Below are 13,726 nucleotides of genomic sequence, written 5' to 3'. Positions count from 1 at the left end.
GTCTCTTGCTTCTGCCAGGAGAGCTGTCCCCTGCCACAGGTGGGGAGACTGAGGCCCTGTGAGGAAGGGGTCTCTCTCCCTGACCTCACCCTCTCCCTCCAGCCCTCCCCCTGCCAGCATGAATTCTGGCCTGAGCCCTCTTCCAGTGGGTCTGTGCTTCAAGCTGGGCACTAATGGTGGGAGGGAGGGCTTGTCTCCCGGCCACGGCTGTTTCCCCGCCAGGGAGCCGGTAAGGACGGAGGGGCGCCCTGACATGCCGTGCCTGACGCTGCCCTTGCGTAGGAGCTCTGACACTTACGCGGTATCCAGGGTCCCCTGGCTCCCCGCGGTCCCCTCGATCGCCCACAGGGCCCTGAATGACAAGGACAGCAACAAAATATGGGCCAGCAGGTCTCTTCCTGGCCACCCCCTCGGATGCCTGTGGCGGCCTCACCCCTGCTCAGCCTCCCCTTCCCCCTCCCCCTAGCAGGACGCTGGGGCTCCGCCTTGGTGGTGGCCCAGGGGACAGAAAAGGGGGCTTACCCGATCTCCCGGTGGCCCGGGGGGCCCCTCGGCCTTGCCATCCTCACCCTGTTCCCCCTGTGGACACAACCAGCTTTAAGACACACTTCTGGTTCCTGGAATTCCAGACACTCCACACAGAGTGGAAAGGGCCTTCATCAGTGATGAAGTCCAGTCTACTTAGGGCTACAGATGGAGAGACTGAGGCTAGAGAGGGAAGGGGCGAACCAGGGCTGTGGAACCTGGAGAGTGCTCTTTACTGCCCCCTGCTGGGCATCCCCCCCCCCCAAGAGGTACCCTTGGGCTGGGAGACCCAGACAGCTCAGAGCAGAGACCTTGGTCACACCCAGCTTTGCACAGGAGCAGCAGCTCAGACCCCCAACAGGTCCCTTCCTTCCCATCCTGGAGCTCTTCTTCTCAGCTGGGGAATGGGGGTGAGGTGGGGTGAAGGGACAATGGCGATACCTAGGAGGGAGTGGTGGGGATTCTGGGAAATGATGCAAAAAGTCCCTAAGCGGTGGTCAGCACAGAGGGACAATAATTCCGACAGCTGGTGGGCACAGACACTCACTGAATACTTCCAACAACCCTACGAAGCAGGTGATGGTATTCTCCCCATTTTACAGATGGGGATACTGAGGCACAGAGAAGCCACGTGGGCTGCTCCATTGTTCAGCCCTGAAAAAGAGTCCCTTTCTCCCATCTTTGCTGGAATAAAGTGGGCAGAGAGCCAGCTTTAACAGGAATCTTCTATCCTGGATGGCGGCCCCAGAAGCAGGCTGGGCTGCCCCAGGTTGCACTCAACTGTGGGCCAATTTGGGAGTTTTGGCCACAAGACAGATTCCTTTCTGCGAAACGGGATTGTGATGCCTTGCAGCCCTGTTCTGGGGACCCAGGGAGGAGAGCTCACTACTGCCCTCATAGTAGGGGCTCAGGTAGCCATGAACTTAGCCGTGTTGACAACGGCAGCAGGGACGATGGGTGGCATGGATATAGTCAGAGGGATTGCAGGAGGAGTAGGGTTTAGGGTGGAGGCCCTTGAGCCCTGGCACGCCACCCTAGGCCCCGGGCCACCAGCAAGACAGGAGACAGGAGGCCGTGTGCCAGCTACAGGGAAGGTGTGATCAGAGCAGCAAGAGGTAGAACCCAGGGCTCAGAATGTTCCAGCCCAACAACTGGTGCCACCTCCCATGGGGGCTCATTCTGGGTAGGAGGCTCCAGAGGGGGCCCCCTGGGCCCCCTGGCTGTTGGCAGCGATGGAAGGGAAAGCCTGAAGAGGCAGGACAGGGAGCCATCCCTGGGGCTGGAGCCCGTCCCGGGCCCAAATCAGTCCTGAGGGCTGGCAGCTGTAGCGCCTTGGCCCAGAGCCTCTGTGGCTCCTGTGGGCAGAGACCGAAAGCGGGAGGGCCTTGGCCCAAGGCTTAGAACCAGCTGTACCCAAGGGGGTGGCTCAGGGAGTGGGGATTCCCTCTCCTCCCTGACCTCTCTCTGGCTCTTTGTCCCAAGTCTCGGTCCCACTGAAGAGGGAGGCAGCTGGACTGGGGCACTTTGGAGAAGGGGGCCGTGTTTACTGAGTGTACTGTGTGTGGCAGACCCTTCGGGAGGTGTTCCACAGAATCCATACAGCACTCCTACGCTGCTATGACTACTGGCCCATTTTACAGATGAGGAAACTGAGGCCCGGGGAAAGAAAGGTCTTAGTTAAGGCCACACAGGAATCAAGTGGTGGTTTGAGCCAAAAGCCAGCTATACAGATCTCCCCCACTGCCCCCAAATTGTAGCTATAGTTCGGGGATTTGTTTTTAGCAGCAGGAAGCTGATGGAGCCCCCCTTCTTCCTTGTTCCCAGAGTCTCATGGCCAATCCCCTCCAGATACCACCTTTGTAGACACATGCCCTCGGGGAATTCGCCAGGTGAGCAGCATCCTAGCTCATCTAAGTGCCTGTTTCTGGTCAGGGAGGCACAGCCTGACATCAGAGTCTGCATCCTGGTCCTGCCACCTTTCCACTGGTCCTGGCCTAGTCCTTGAGCATCCTGGAGACTCAGTTTCCCCAACTATCATGTGGGACACTGACACCTCACGGTGAGGGCCGTGGAGGAATCCCAGGGAAGAGCTTTGCACACGGCTGTGTGCTTCGGGGTCTCCCTTGGGAACCTGCTCCTCCTCCTCCCAGCACCCTCCAGCTTGTGCCTGGCTATTCACTCTTGCATCTAGTTTTACCCTGGAGTTCTTTAGGGCCTCCTTCTGCAGCCCCCAGCTCAGGGCCGAGAAAACATTACACAATCATTATTCATCCATAAATACCTGTCGGATAGCTGAACGCACGAGTGAACTAATCTACTACCTCATCACTAAGAAAGTGCCTATGGCTGACATATATGTGATGTCCTGCTTAGCCGCATATTCCTGAGGTATGCACCCACTTAACAAATGGGGCAATCAAGGCTCAGGGAACCCTAGGGCCCCACCCAAGGCCCCAGCGGACTTAGGGCAGGTTTAGGGTTAGGATCCCATTCTCAGCAGCCACAGGAACTGGGCCTGGGGCTGCAGGTGGCTCGGGTGGGGTGGAGGTTTCCCCTTGTTTCAGGGTCCATGTTAACCCATCCTGTGCCAGCTGTGGCCGACTCAGGGCCAAGGCGTGGGGACTCAGGGTACTGAACGCAGCTCCTGTGGGATTTCGGAGCCCACTGATTGCAGAGCTCTTCTTCTCCAAGCAGGAGGAAGGGGCCAGCTGGACAGTAAGCCAGACCGGGGTGATTCACATGGCAGCAGCAGTGGGATGTGGTTAGTGGGTAGCTGACTCAGCTCACAAAAGGAGGGCTGGGGAGGTGGGGGGGGGGGGCAAGGAGACAGCAGGGGGCCGCCTGCTAGGAGGCATTCCCAAGGCGGAGCCATCAGGGGAGGAGGGAGGCCAGAACAGGGACACTTGAGCTGCTAAGGTAGGACTCAAAGGCCTCGGCCCAGAGCCAGTTTGGTGCTGCCTCGGAAGGTTACCCGGGGCCACTGCCTTGGCCCCCTGGCCCCACATCCCCACCTGCACCGTGCGGCAGGGCACAACCATCAGCAAGCTTTCTTCTAGCAATTTCTCTCTTCCACTGAAGCTGGAGCCAAGCGGTGGGGTATGGGCATGCTCTCCCTCTGCCTTAGTGGCTCCTTTCTGGCTAGGAAAGGCTGGTCTCACTCTCTGTCCTAAGCCCTGCGCTGGCTCTCACTGCGGGATCTCATTCCTGAGCAAGGCTTCAATGCCCACATTCACTCAGATGATGGAATTGCAGTTCTGGTCAGGACGTGGTTGGCATCCATCTCCCCTGCTCGACTGGAAACCCTGGCCGGGCAGGAACTGTGGTTCTGTTCCAGTGCTGGGCTCCGACCTGACACACAGGCCATCTGTGTTGAATGTAGGTCTAACGGCTCCTGGCTCTTCGGTGTGAGCAGCGAACTGTGAACTTCTGCATTATCCCAGCCACAGTGCCCCAGGGGCTGGCTCCTGCTGGCCCACACGGGAAGGGGCACCTGCTTCCCAGGACTGAGCACCCACCTTTTCACCCTTTGGTCCAGGAGGTCCAAGGGGGCCCATGATGCCTTTGTGTCCCTGCAGGAAACAAGATGGCAAGAGGTAAGTGCATGGGGGAGTGAGGGCTCGAGAGGCACAGTGATGAAGGCCAGGAACTCCTAGGTGGAGACCCTGGGCTGTGAGTCTGGGCCCTGGCTCTGCCCCAGCTCACTGTGTGACTCTGAGCCCGGTGCCTCCCAGGCAGTCCCTGACACACCTCTCAGGGGTGGGCCTGCTTGGATGGTCAGGGGCGTGGCTCACCCCAGCCTGGAGCAGACCTGGGGCCCAGATCTCGGAGAGCCAGCTGTGTCCCTGGGGCAGGGGCAGGGGCAAAATTCTGGCCTCAGCCGACTTCCCCAGGCTATGGCGGGAAGCATAATAGGCTCGTTCCTCCCTTGGGCTCCCAGTGCCCCCTCTCCGGTGCCCATGTCCTCTGCGCTGTCCCTCTTCTGGCCTCCTCTCCCTGCTGTGCCTCCTTTAGACACTGAATCCTACCTTCAAACTTAACAAGCTGTCATTAGCCTCCCTAAGCCTCAGTTTCCCTTTCTGAGCAGGCCCGGAGCCTCTCTGAGGACTAGTCACCCAACTATATCACATGGGTTTGGCTCAGCCGCCTCTAAGAGGGGTGCCAGCTTGGATGCAAAAGCAGGGTGAGGCTCTTCCCTCCCACAGACAGCCGGCATGACGCCGGGACAGGACGCATGTGTGGCTCCCACCACGGGAAAGAAGGACTCAGCGAGGGCACGTGGAGGGGGAGGGTGTTTCTGTCTGCTCACCCCTGCTCTGGGGGCCCAGGGGCTCCCTGGGCCCGGGGAGACCAGAGATCTTCAGTGGCCCAAGGGCCACCGTCCGTGGGGAGGTGGTGGGGACAGAGGCCGAGGCCCACCTGGGTCCCCCGCCTGCAGGACAGAATTCTGAGAGGAAGGAGGGGAGAGTTTCTTACATGGTAACCAGCCAGTCCGGGCTCTCCTTGGGCCCCCATCCGTCCGGGAGCACCCTAGGACAGAAGGAGACGCGTGTTGGTACAGGTGGTTCTCACAGCAGTGACCTGGGCACTGGCTCCAGCCCAGTCCAGCCCCGCCAACAGGCACATCTGGGGCCCAGAACCCAGGCTGCACAGCTCCTCCCTGAGCTCCCCTCCTCCCTCCAGCCCTTCCTTCTCCCAGCTCCAGGGGTTCACAACACCCAGTGGCTAAACCATCTTCACTTTTGTGAGCCAATTTTAAACAGAAGCAGCTATAGGAAGTTAAATTATATGAACGTACAGTTCAATCAATTCTTGATTGAAGATGAAGATGACAAATATTCAAAACTCCTCCCTTCCAGTAATTTTGCTCCATTTTACTATTACCTAGGCTCCAGCTTATTTCTGTCTACTGAGTGCGTGTGGTGGAACTAGCAGATGACAGACACTCCCGCGTATCTCCCTCCCAAGTTTGCGCTTGCAGACACCACGCCGGTGGCTTGGGATCAGCCACGGCGGGGGCATTCACACCAGGGATGCTGGGAGCTCAGAGATGCCCCACCAGCCTGCCTCCCCTCTGCTTCCGTCCTCTGCAGCTAGCAGACCCCAGGGGCCCTCCTTCCGGGCAGGCCAGCAAGAGGCTGGGATGGCCTCAGAGTCACCCAGTGATCTGCAGCCTGATCCTCATGAATCTATTTCCAGTGGGAAAACTTGTTCCGTAAAAACCCTCCCGGAGGAGCTGGTCCCCTCTCCCCACCCTAGAATGCTTATTTGTCTGGGTCTGTAAAGTCCTTCAGAAGACCCACAGTGCCCTTCAAACGGAAACACATACTTGGCGTTGTGGGTACTTTTCCAGGGAGAGAGGTGGCAGCTTCTACAGGATCCCCAAGGGATCCATGATGCAAGAGAAGCGGCTAGGACAAGGGACAGCCAAAGTTTGGCTGAGAGGTGGACAGGGCGATACTTCTCTTTCTCCCCCCACCCCCACCGCTGCTCTTTGCCTGCCCATCCCCCCCCACCCCACCCTGAGAGTTCTCACCGTTGGTCCCAGGCTGCCCCGGGACCCTTTAGGGCCTGGGGTGCCAGGGGGTCCAGGGTCTCCAGGGACGCCCATCTCACCCAGATGTCCTTGGTAGCCCTTGGCACCCTGCAGTGGGAGGAGAGACAGGCTGTCACGGGGCCCCAGCAGGAGGCGAAGAGAGAGGTGGGGGAGGGAAGGGGGTCCCACCTTGGCTCCGGTCCGGCCCTTCGCGCCTTGCTTCCCCGGTTTTCCTTCAGGACCCTGAGAGGAGAAGGAGGGAAGGAGGAGGGTGAGAAATGAGAGCAACTTGAGGCAGAGCATCAGCACGGGAGCTCTGAGGGCGGACTGCCTGGGTTCCAAACCCACCCTGCGCTCAGCGCCCCCGGGACCCTGTGAGCTGGGAACTTCCTGACGGAAGGTGTTGTCTGCAAAGTGGGGACAGGGGTCCTGTTTGCCTCACGGGGCTGAGAAGTCAACCCAGGGATGGCCTCTCATGCTCACCAGGCGCCTGGCCCATAGTAAGTGCTGGACGCACCCCTCTTTCATGACGACTGCTAGGCGCCCAGGCTGTCTCAGTGGGAGCCACTCTCTGCACCTGCCATGTGCCAAATGCTGTTCCAGCCCCCCAGCCACCCTGAGCCTGAGGCCCCATCAAGGCCTGCTCCCACGGATGGTGACCCCTGGGCTTCCCAACGGTGAAACGACTTGGCCCAGAACCCTGATTCAACTGCGGATCTGTCTGATTCCATGCCCGGGGCTCCCGGTGCCCGCTGATGACATGAGGCAGGCAGGGGAGGTCCTCCCTCAACTCTGAGATGCTGTGGGGCACTTCTGACCAGCCCGAGGCTGTGTCCCACTGTCAGGGGCTCCCTCCCTTGGGGATGGGGTTGGAGGGGCTCCTCCCAGTGGGGCATTGTGCCGGGAAGGTCAGCCGCCCTCCCCCACTCTCCCACTGGGGTACCCAGGCCACTCCCTCCCACAGGCTGCTCTGTCCCCTCCCCTGAAGGGCATCCCTTTGCTCTCCTTTGCCCTGTTCTTGTCAGGGCCACTCAGTGGGGTGCGTGAGTGCATATAAGTGTGCACGTGTGAGCATAAGACTGGTAAGGGAGAAAAGAAAAGGAGAGAAGAGAATCCCAACTCTGAGCCACACTGGGGTGGGATGTAGTGGGTAAGGCAGGCAGTGTTTCTGGTCTGGAAAAGACATCCTGATGGTCCCCAGAGGACAGTCCCCTCAAGACCCAAACCTCAAAGGGAGCTGGGAAGAACATCTACATTCTTGGCAAGCACTAAAGAGCTAGTTCAATTCAATCCCTTTGGCTGCATTAACAGAGGTACCTGCTGTACGATGAAGGAGGTGATGGCCCCACCTTGGAACAGGAGGAGGCACTAACTGTGATGGAGGAAAGGCAGGAAGATGGGATTTTAGAGGAGCCAGAAAACACACAGGCTAACCCAGAGGCACCTGATGCCCATCTGCTGATTTCTGCAGTTGCCCTGAGGCAGGGGCAGCAGTGTTCTCTGGGGTGGTCAGTGGACGGAAATTACAGGGAGGCCAGCTTTGATTCAGCATAAGGACAAAATGTGGCAAAAAAGGACTGGAGAAGATGATTCTCTGTCCCCAAGGGCAGTGCCAGTTAGACCACCCTGGGGCCCTCAGGAAAGAGAGAGTGGTGGTCTTGGAAGGACTAAGCGCAGACTACCCTGCATTCTGGTGCTTAAGACCTCGTGTGACCCTGAAAAAGTCCCTTCCCTCCTGTGTGCCTCAGTTTCCCTGCCTCTTATATGTAGGTCTTAAACTAGCTTTGTCCTGTCTGTGGCCCCTTGCCACATAGGGCTACTGAGCACTTGAAAGGTGGTGACTGGGATGGAGGAACCAAATTCTTAATTCAACCTAATTTGAATTAACTTAAAATTAAATTTAAATATAGACAATTCAGTTATTGTTATACTTTTATGTGTGTTTGGAATAACTTGGGGATATGAATCTACATTTTCAGCTATATATTTTATGAAATCTCAACACAGATCAAGTATTTCCAATGAAAATTTAGGATGCAGATTGAGATGTGCTGTAAGAGTAAATTAATTACACATTAGATTTCATAGATTTAGAACAAAAAAAAAAGAATGCAAAATACCTGATTAGTGATTTTTATATTGATTACATGTTGGAAATGTTCATATTTTGGCTATATTGAGTTAAATAAAATATATGGTTAAAGTTTATCTCATCTGCCTCTTTTTACATTTTGAAAACGTGAGTACTAAAAAATTTTAAATTACACAGGTAGCTTGTCTTCTGTCTCTATCGACAGTACTGAACTAGACCGTGTCTGGGTCTTTGGCTCTTCCAGTAATAAAGGAGTCAACCAACATGGCTTCAACCAAGGGCCAGGCACTATGTCTATGTTCTGTGTCATGCCTCCCCCAATTCTGGCCACAGGGCTGGGAGGAAGGGGTTATTTATTCCATTTGAGAGCCAAAGACACAGGCATGGTGAGACAAAGACACTACCTGCAGGTCACCTCGCTGGGTTCGAATGAGGTGTGGGTCCTCAGTGTCTGGGGCACCCCTTGTCCCAGGCTGGTCGTATCTGGGCAACTGTACAATCCTGATACAGGGGCTGGTGGAATTTGTCAGTAGGCTGAGGGGATTGCTAGGGTTGATCCCTTGTCAGAAGGAGAAATGAGTCAGCACTGAAGCATTCAGCACAGGGCCAGGACGCCGGGAGTCTCCCAGGACAGGGCAGCCGGCCACTTGTACTGACAGGCCCTCTCCAGCTGGGAGCGTCCCTCATGGTATGGGAAATCCTGAGTAAGGGCTGGAGCATCCAGTGGGGTGAGGCTGTGGGGCCAGAATGCAGACTTTTGTGGGCCCCCGTCCATGGAGATATATTTCTGGAAAGGCTCTGATGGCTCATAAAATTCTATTTTTAAATACTCCACTGTTTCCCAGCCAGAGTGGGAGATACTTGTCCTGCAGCCCTGATGCCAAAGAGACTCAAATACAAGCCTCTCACCCCTTCTGTCACACGACACACACTCAGTCTGGCCCCAGTGAACTTCTTTCCAGTTCCAGTATATGAAAATTGGCAGAGATGGCAAAATAGAGACATTAACTCTGCTACCACCACCACCACTGCCCCCATCACCATGGCCACTGTCACCACCACTGCCACTGCCATCATTCTCACCACCATCTCCATTACCACCATCATCACCATCTGTACCACCATCTCTCCCACCACCACCATCACCTCCACCATTACCATCACCACCCTCACTAATACCATCACCTCCACCATCACCATCATCATCACCATCACCATTTCCACCACCATCACCATCATCACCACCATCACAATCTCCACCATCATCACCACCATCACTAATACCATCACCTCCACCATCACCAACATCATCACCATCACCATTTCTACCACCATCACCATCATCACTATCACCGTCATCACCACCATCTCCACCATCATCACTATCTCCACCACCACCACCATCTCCATCATCATCATCACCATTACAACCACCATCATCACCATCTCTACCATCATCAATATCATCATCATCATCATCTCCACCTCCACCCAACCATCAACATTACTACCACCATCACCACTACCACCAGCTTCCAGTCATTTCCTCCTCCAGATTCACAAAGACAGTATTTATTTGCTGGGACATTGTAGAAAGCACTTTCTTTCCAAAGTTTCACTGACTCTTTCAAGATAAGAAAACCAAGGCTCACAGAGAGGCAGCAGTGATCTGCCTAAGGTCACAAAGACCGTGGGTTCTCGAGCCAGAACTCAACCTTTGGATTCTAGGCCCAGGGCTATTTCTGTTGCACGTTGCCGCCCATTCCATGGCCATGACACTCAAGAGCTTACTAAGAAAGAGCCCCTGGAATGTTGGAAGGCCTTCCTTCTGAAACCTTCATCATACCAAGAGTGTGACCCAGAGAGGGCAGCGGCAAGTTCCTAGTGGAGAATCAAGGCCAGCGCCTTTCCTGCTACCCCTGCTAAATTCAGTGTGGCTGAATGTGGGACGAGGTCAGCAGGGCCAGGCTTGTGGAGGCCGTGGCAGCCAGACTGAGGAGTGTGATGCTAGTCTAAGGGCAATTGGGAGCCATGGGAGGGTTAGGCAGGGGAGGGACATGGGCAGACTCTTCTCTGGGAAACTCCCAGGGGGAGGAAGGACCACAGTGGAAGACCTTTAGGTAGCTGCCATCAAAAGACCTCCTGTCCAACTGCCCAAACAGGTGCGGGTGGTACGCACACCCAGACGCCCACGGTGCTGGCACGCAGCCGTGCACACTCACCCGGACGCCAGTGATGCCGGGGGGGCCGGGGGCCCCATCCTCGCCCATCAGTCCCTCTTGGCCTTTGTCGCCATGTTCACCATCAGGCCCAGGGTCACCCCTGTCCCCCTAGGTTGGAAGGGCATGAGGAGGGGAGGGAGAGAGAGAGAGAGAGAGAGAATAAATTAGTCCCTCAGCCCATCAGAGGCGCTAAACTCCAGGGCTCCATTTGGATGTCCACACCAAGCAGCCCCTGGGTTGCCCGGATTGTTCCCTGAGCCGCCAAAAGGGTCAGGGTGTCATGGCCTGGCTGGTGCAGGAAATACCTCCGACATGGTACTCGGGCCAGGGAAAGTTGCTCAGAGGGAACGCAGAACCCTGACTACTCCCACCCCCTGGAGTTCACAGGAAGGGAGCAGCTTTGTGAGACTCAGGCTCTTTCTCCCAAACACTGACACACGGGGAGAACAAAAGTCTTAAGACGCTGAAGGAAATTTTAAAAAAGGAAAACAATTCACCCAATCCTGCCTCTCAGAACCAACTCCATTCTTCTGAGTTGCATTTTCAACCCTTGCTTACGTGAAAACAGCTTACAATAATAATAAAGCAGAGATCAGTTTCCGTTGCTCTGTACCAGGCTCTGAGCAGTGGGACAGCCAATCCAAAGCAAGGAAGCTAGTTAGCAGTACATGAAGCTTTAAAGACATAATCCAACTGTACTGCTTGGTTCCACCTTGCTGTCAGTCTCTACTGCCAACACCATCTCCACTGCTGTCTGCTCTGCATGGCTCTCATTCTCGCCTGTGGCAGAGCACTTCCTCTGTCCAGTGGACGGCAGTTAACACTGACACAGCACCTGCCACGTCCAGGCCGCATCCTGGCAGGCTGGGCTGAGCCAGGCTGCAGGCAGAGCAGGGGTGAGGGGCGCGGCATGAGCAGTAGCCACAGAGGAACAGGGTGGCGCCTGTCAGAAGGTCACCTCCATCGGGGCTGGCGGGCCCGGCCGGTCTCGTGGCCAGTCTGCAAGTGGCTGAGCTGGGACCGTTCAGAGAGACCCGTGGGAAAGGGGATGAAGTCATGGACAGGAGGAAGGGCTGGGCAGGGGAGCAGGCTGGGAGAAGGAGAGCGTGTCTCTGCCAGTTCTGTTTCCCAGCACCACACTTTACAAGGAGTGCTGATAAACTTGTGTGGGTCCAGGAGAAAGATCAGAGTGCAGAGGGCATGAAGCTGGAGCCTGGGCTCTGGGCACAGGAGGCTGGTGCAGGGGCTTCCTGGGGTGGTTTCTAGCTCAGCTAGGGGGCAGGGGGAGACTCCCCAGTGAAGAGGGGTCCAGAGATGGCATGGATAAGGGAGGGACACTCCAAGCTGAGGTGTGGGCCAGCACAGAGCAGATCTGGGCACCAGGAGAGGGTCAGACAGGTTGGTGTGTGATTCTGAGATTCTCAGACTCCGAGCATAGCCTGGCAGGGAGATGGGGTGCTGCCCTGATGACCCTTCTGCAGACCTCGGTCCAGGATCCCCCTTCTGCCTTGTCATCCCTGGCCACCTGCTTTCCTCTCTCCGAGGCAGGCAGCCTCTTCCGGGTGGCTGGGCTGGTTTGCAGACAGGGACCCCAGCCTGGCATCTCAGGGGCTCTGGCTCCAGGGACCACCCAGACCCCCCACAGCCTGGGGTAGCAAACTTGTGGATCCCCTACAGAATGCTCTCTGGTGGGTCCTGGAGAATCCTAGAGTTCCCCAGACATCTGCCAATGCTCAGAAGGGCCTTACAATTTTGTCTAGCTCAACCTTCTGCAGACCCCGGTCCAGGATCCCCCTTCAGCCTTGTTATCCCTGGCCACCTACTTTCCTCTCTCCGAGGCAGGCAGCCTGTTCCAGGTGGCTGGGCTGGTTTTCAGAGAGGGGCCCCAGCCTGGCACCTCAGGGGCTCCGGCTCCAGGGACCACTCGGACCCCCCACAGCCTGGGGTAGCGAACCTGTGGATCCCCTACAGAGTCGTCTCTGGTGGGTCCTGGAGAATCCTAGAGTCCCCCGGACATCTGCCAATGCTCAGAAGAGCCTTACAAGTTGTCTAGCTCAACCTTCTCGATCTATAGGTAAGGAAACTGAAGCCCAGACACAGGAGGAGACTTCCCAACTACACATGGAAGTCAGTGGCAGAGCATGCATGAGACCCTAGGGTTCTGGTGCCTTCAGATTTCAAGGTTCTCTGTGGAGGGGACAATACCTCCCTTACTCCTGGGGTTACGTTGCTTAAATTCGAATCTTGCTGCCACCTCTCAATGGCTGCGGGACCCTCGGCAAGTTTCCTCATTTGTAAAATAAGCAGCAAAGGGTTACTATGGGGATTGGAAGAGCTAATCCATTTAAGTAGCTTAACATCGCGTCTGGCACGTGAGTTCTGGATAAAGGTTAGTCTTCCTAGGAGTAACCACCACCATCACCACCACCATCTGCTGGGTGTGGGCAAACTCAACAGAGATCATCAGCACAAAGGCACTCTATAGACTATTACGTGCTGTGTGTGTCTGAGAGGTGGTCTTCACCATGAAGGTGATTCTTGGACAAACACCATGAAGAAAGCGGACGGTCTCCTGGGATTCACGAGGACCAGAAAAGATGCTGGACATCTGCAGCAACTACTCTGGCCCAAGGTCTAGGGTAGAACTGGCTTTGAAGGCAGTGAAAGAGGAAGAAGCCAGCGCCGGGAGCCATGCTGAGAGAGCAGGAAAGACAGCGTTGAGATACCCACGCCTCGAAGCCCCCCTCTCCTGTCACACCTCAGCACAATTCGGAGGAGAAAAAAGGTGGCTGACCAGAAATGGAAGAGGCCCCTGCACTGTGACTCAGTTTCCCCACCTGTCAAGTGGGGACGGGAATGAATCTAGCTCACAGGGTGGCTGGATTACACGGGTTCATTCACATAAAGCTCTTAAGGCACGTGGTGTGAGCGCATGGTGAGTATGCAGAGCATTTTAGCCAGAATGTTCTTCAGTGTCACTGCAGCTCAAGCAGGTGTTGGGCAAAGGATGTGGAGGGGCTGTCAAATGCTCTGGGTCTCCCCAGCCAGGACCAGTTGTACCCTAGGATGCAGCCGAGCTGGAGAGGAGAGGAGGCAGACGGATGGCGACAGGGGGCGCTCACGGCCTTGCAAGGAAAACCCGGGGCAGATGGGGAGCCAGCCAGGAGCCTGTCCCGGAGGCATCCTGGTAGATGGGGAAGCCCAGGACCCAGGGCAGTTATGGGGATGGGGCAGTGGGTGGGGGGGGGGGGGGGGCGTGTCTGGGGCTTGAGGAATTGAGGGCTGCTTATTTGAGGTCACATGGAAAGTAAATGGGTGACAGAGGGAATTCTGGGATGTGGCCCTTGGGTCCCT

At 56.3% G+C, this 13,726-nt stretch overlaps 1 protein-coding gene across 1 annotated transcript in view; it reads right to left on the bottom strand.

Moving 5' to 3' along the window:
• COL27A1 (collagen type XXVII alpha 1 chain) overlaps window positions 1-13,726 on the bottom strand; it is a 134,159-nt gene that overhangs the window by 16,521 nt on the left and 103,912 nt on the right. Inside the window, exons 37-43 of the mRNA XM_028107793.2 lie at window positions 10,373-10,480; window positions 6,248-6,301; window positions 6,059-6,166; window positions 4,999-5,052; window positions 4,041-4,094; window positions 523-579; window positions 299-352 (exon numbers count right to left, since the gene is read on the bottom strand). Coding sequence (XP_027963594.1) covers window positions 299-352; window positions 523-579; window positions 4,041-4,094; window positions 4,999-5,052; window positions 6,059-6,166; window positions 6,248-6,301; window positions 10,373-10,480 — 489 coding nt within the window. The remainder of the gene's footprint in view (window positions 1-298; window positions 353-522; window positions 580-4,040; window positions 4,095-4,998; window positions 5,053-6,058; window positions 6,167-6,247; window positions 6,302-10,372; window positions 10,481-13,726) is intronic.

The sequence above is a fragment of the Eumetopias jubatus genome, unplaced genomic scaffold (genome assembly GCF_037043125.1).
Source record: "Eumetopias jubatus isolate StellerSeaLion01/CBP00866 unplaced genomic scaffold, mEumJub1_p1.0 scaffold_15, whole genome shotgun sequence".
NCBI lineage: Eukaryota > Metazoa > Chordata > Mammalia > Carnivora > Otariidae > Eumetopias > Eumetopias jubatus.
Note: the sequence above shows the minus strand (reverse complement) of the source record. Positions and strands in the feature narration are given on the sequence as shown.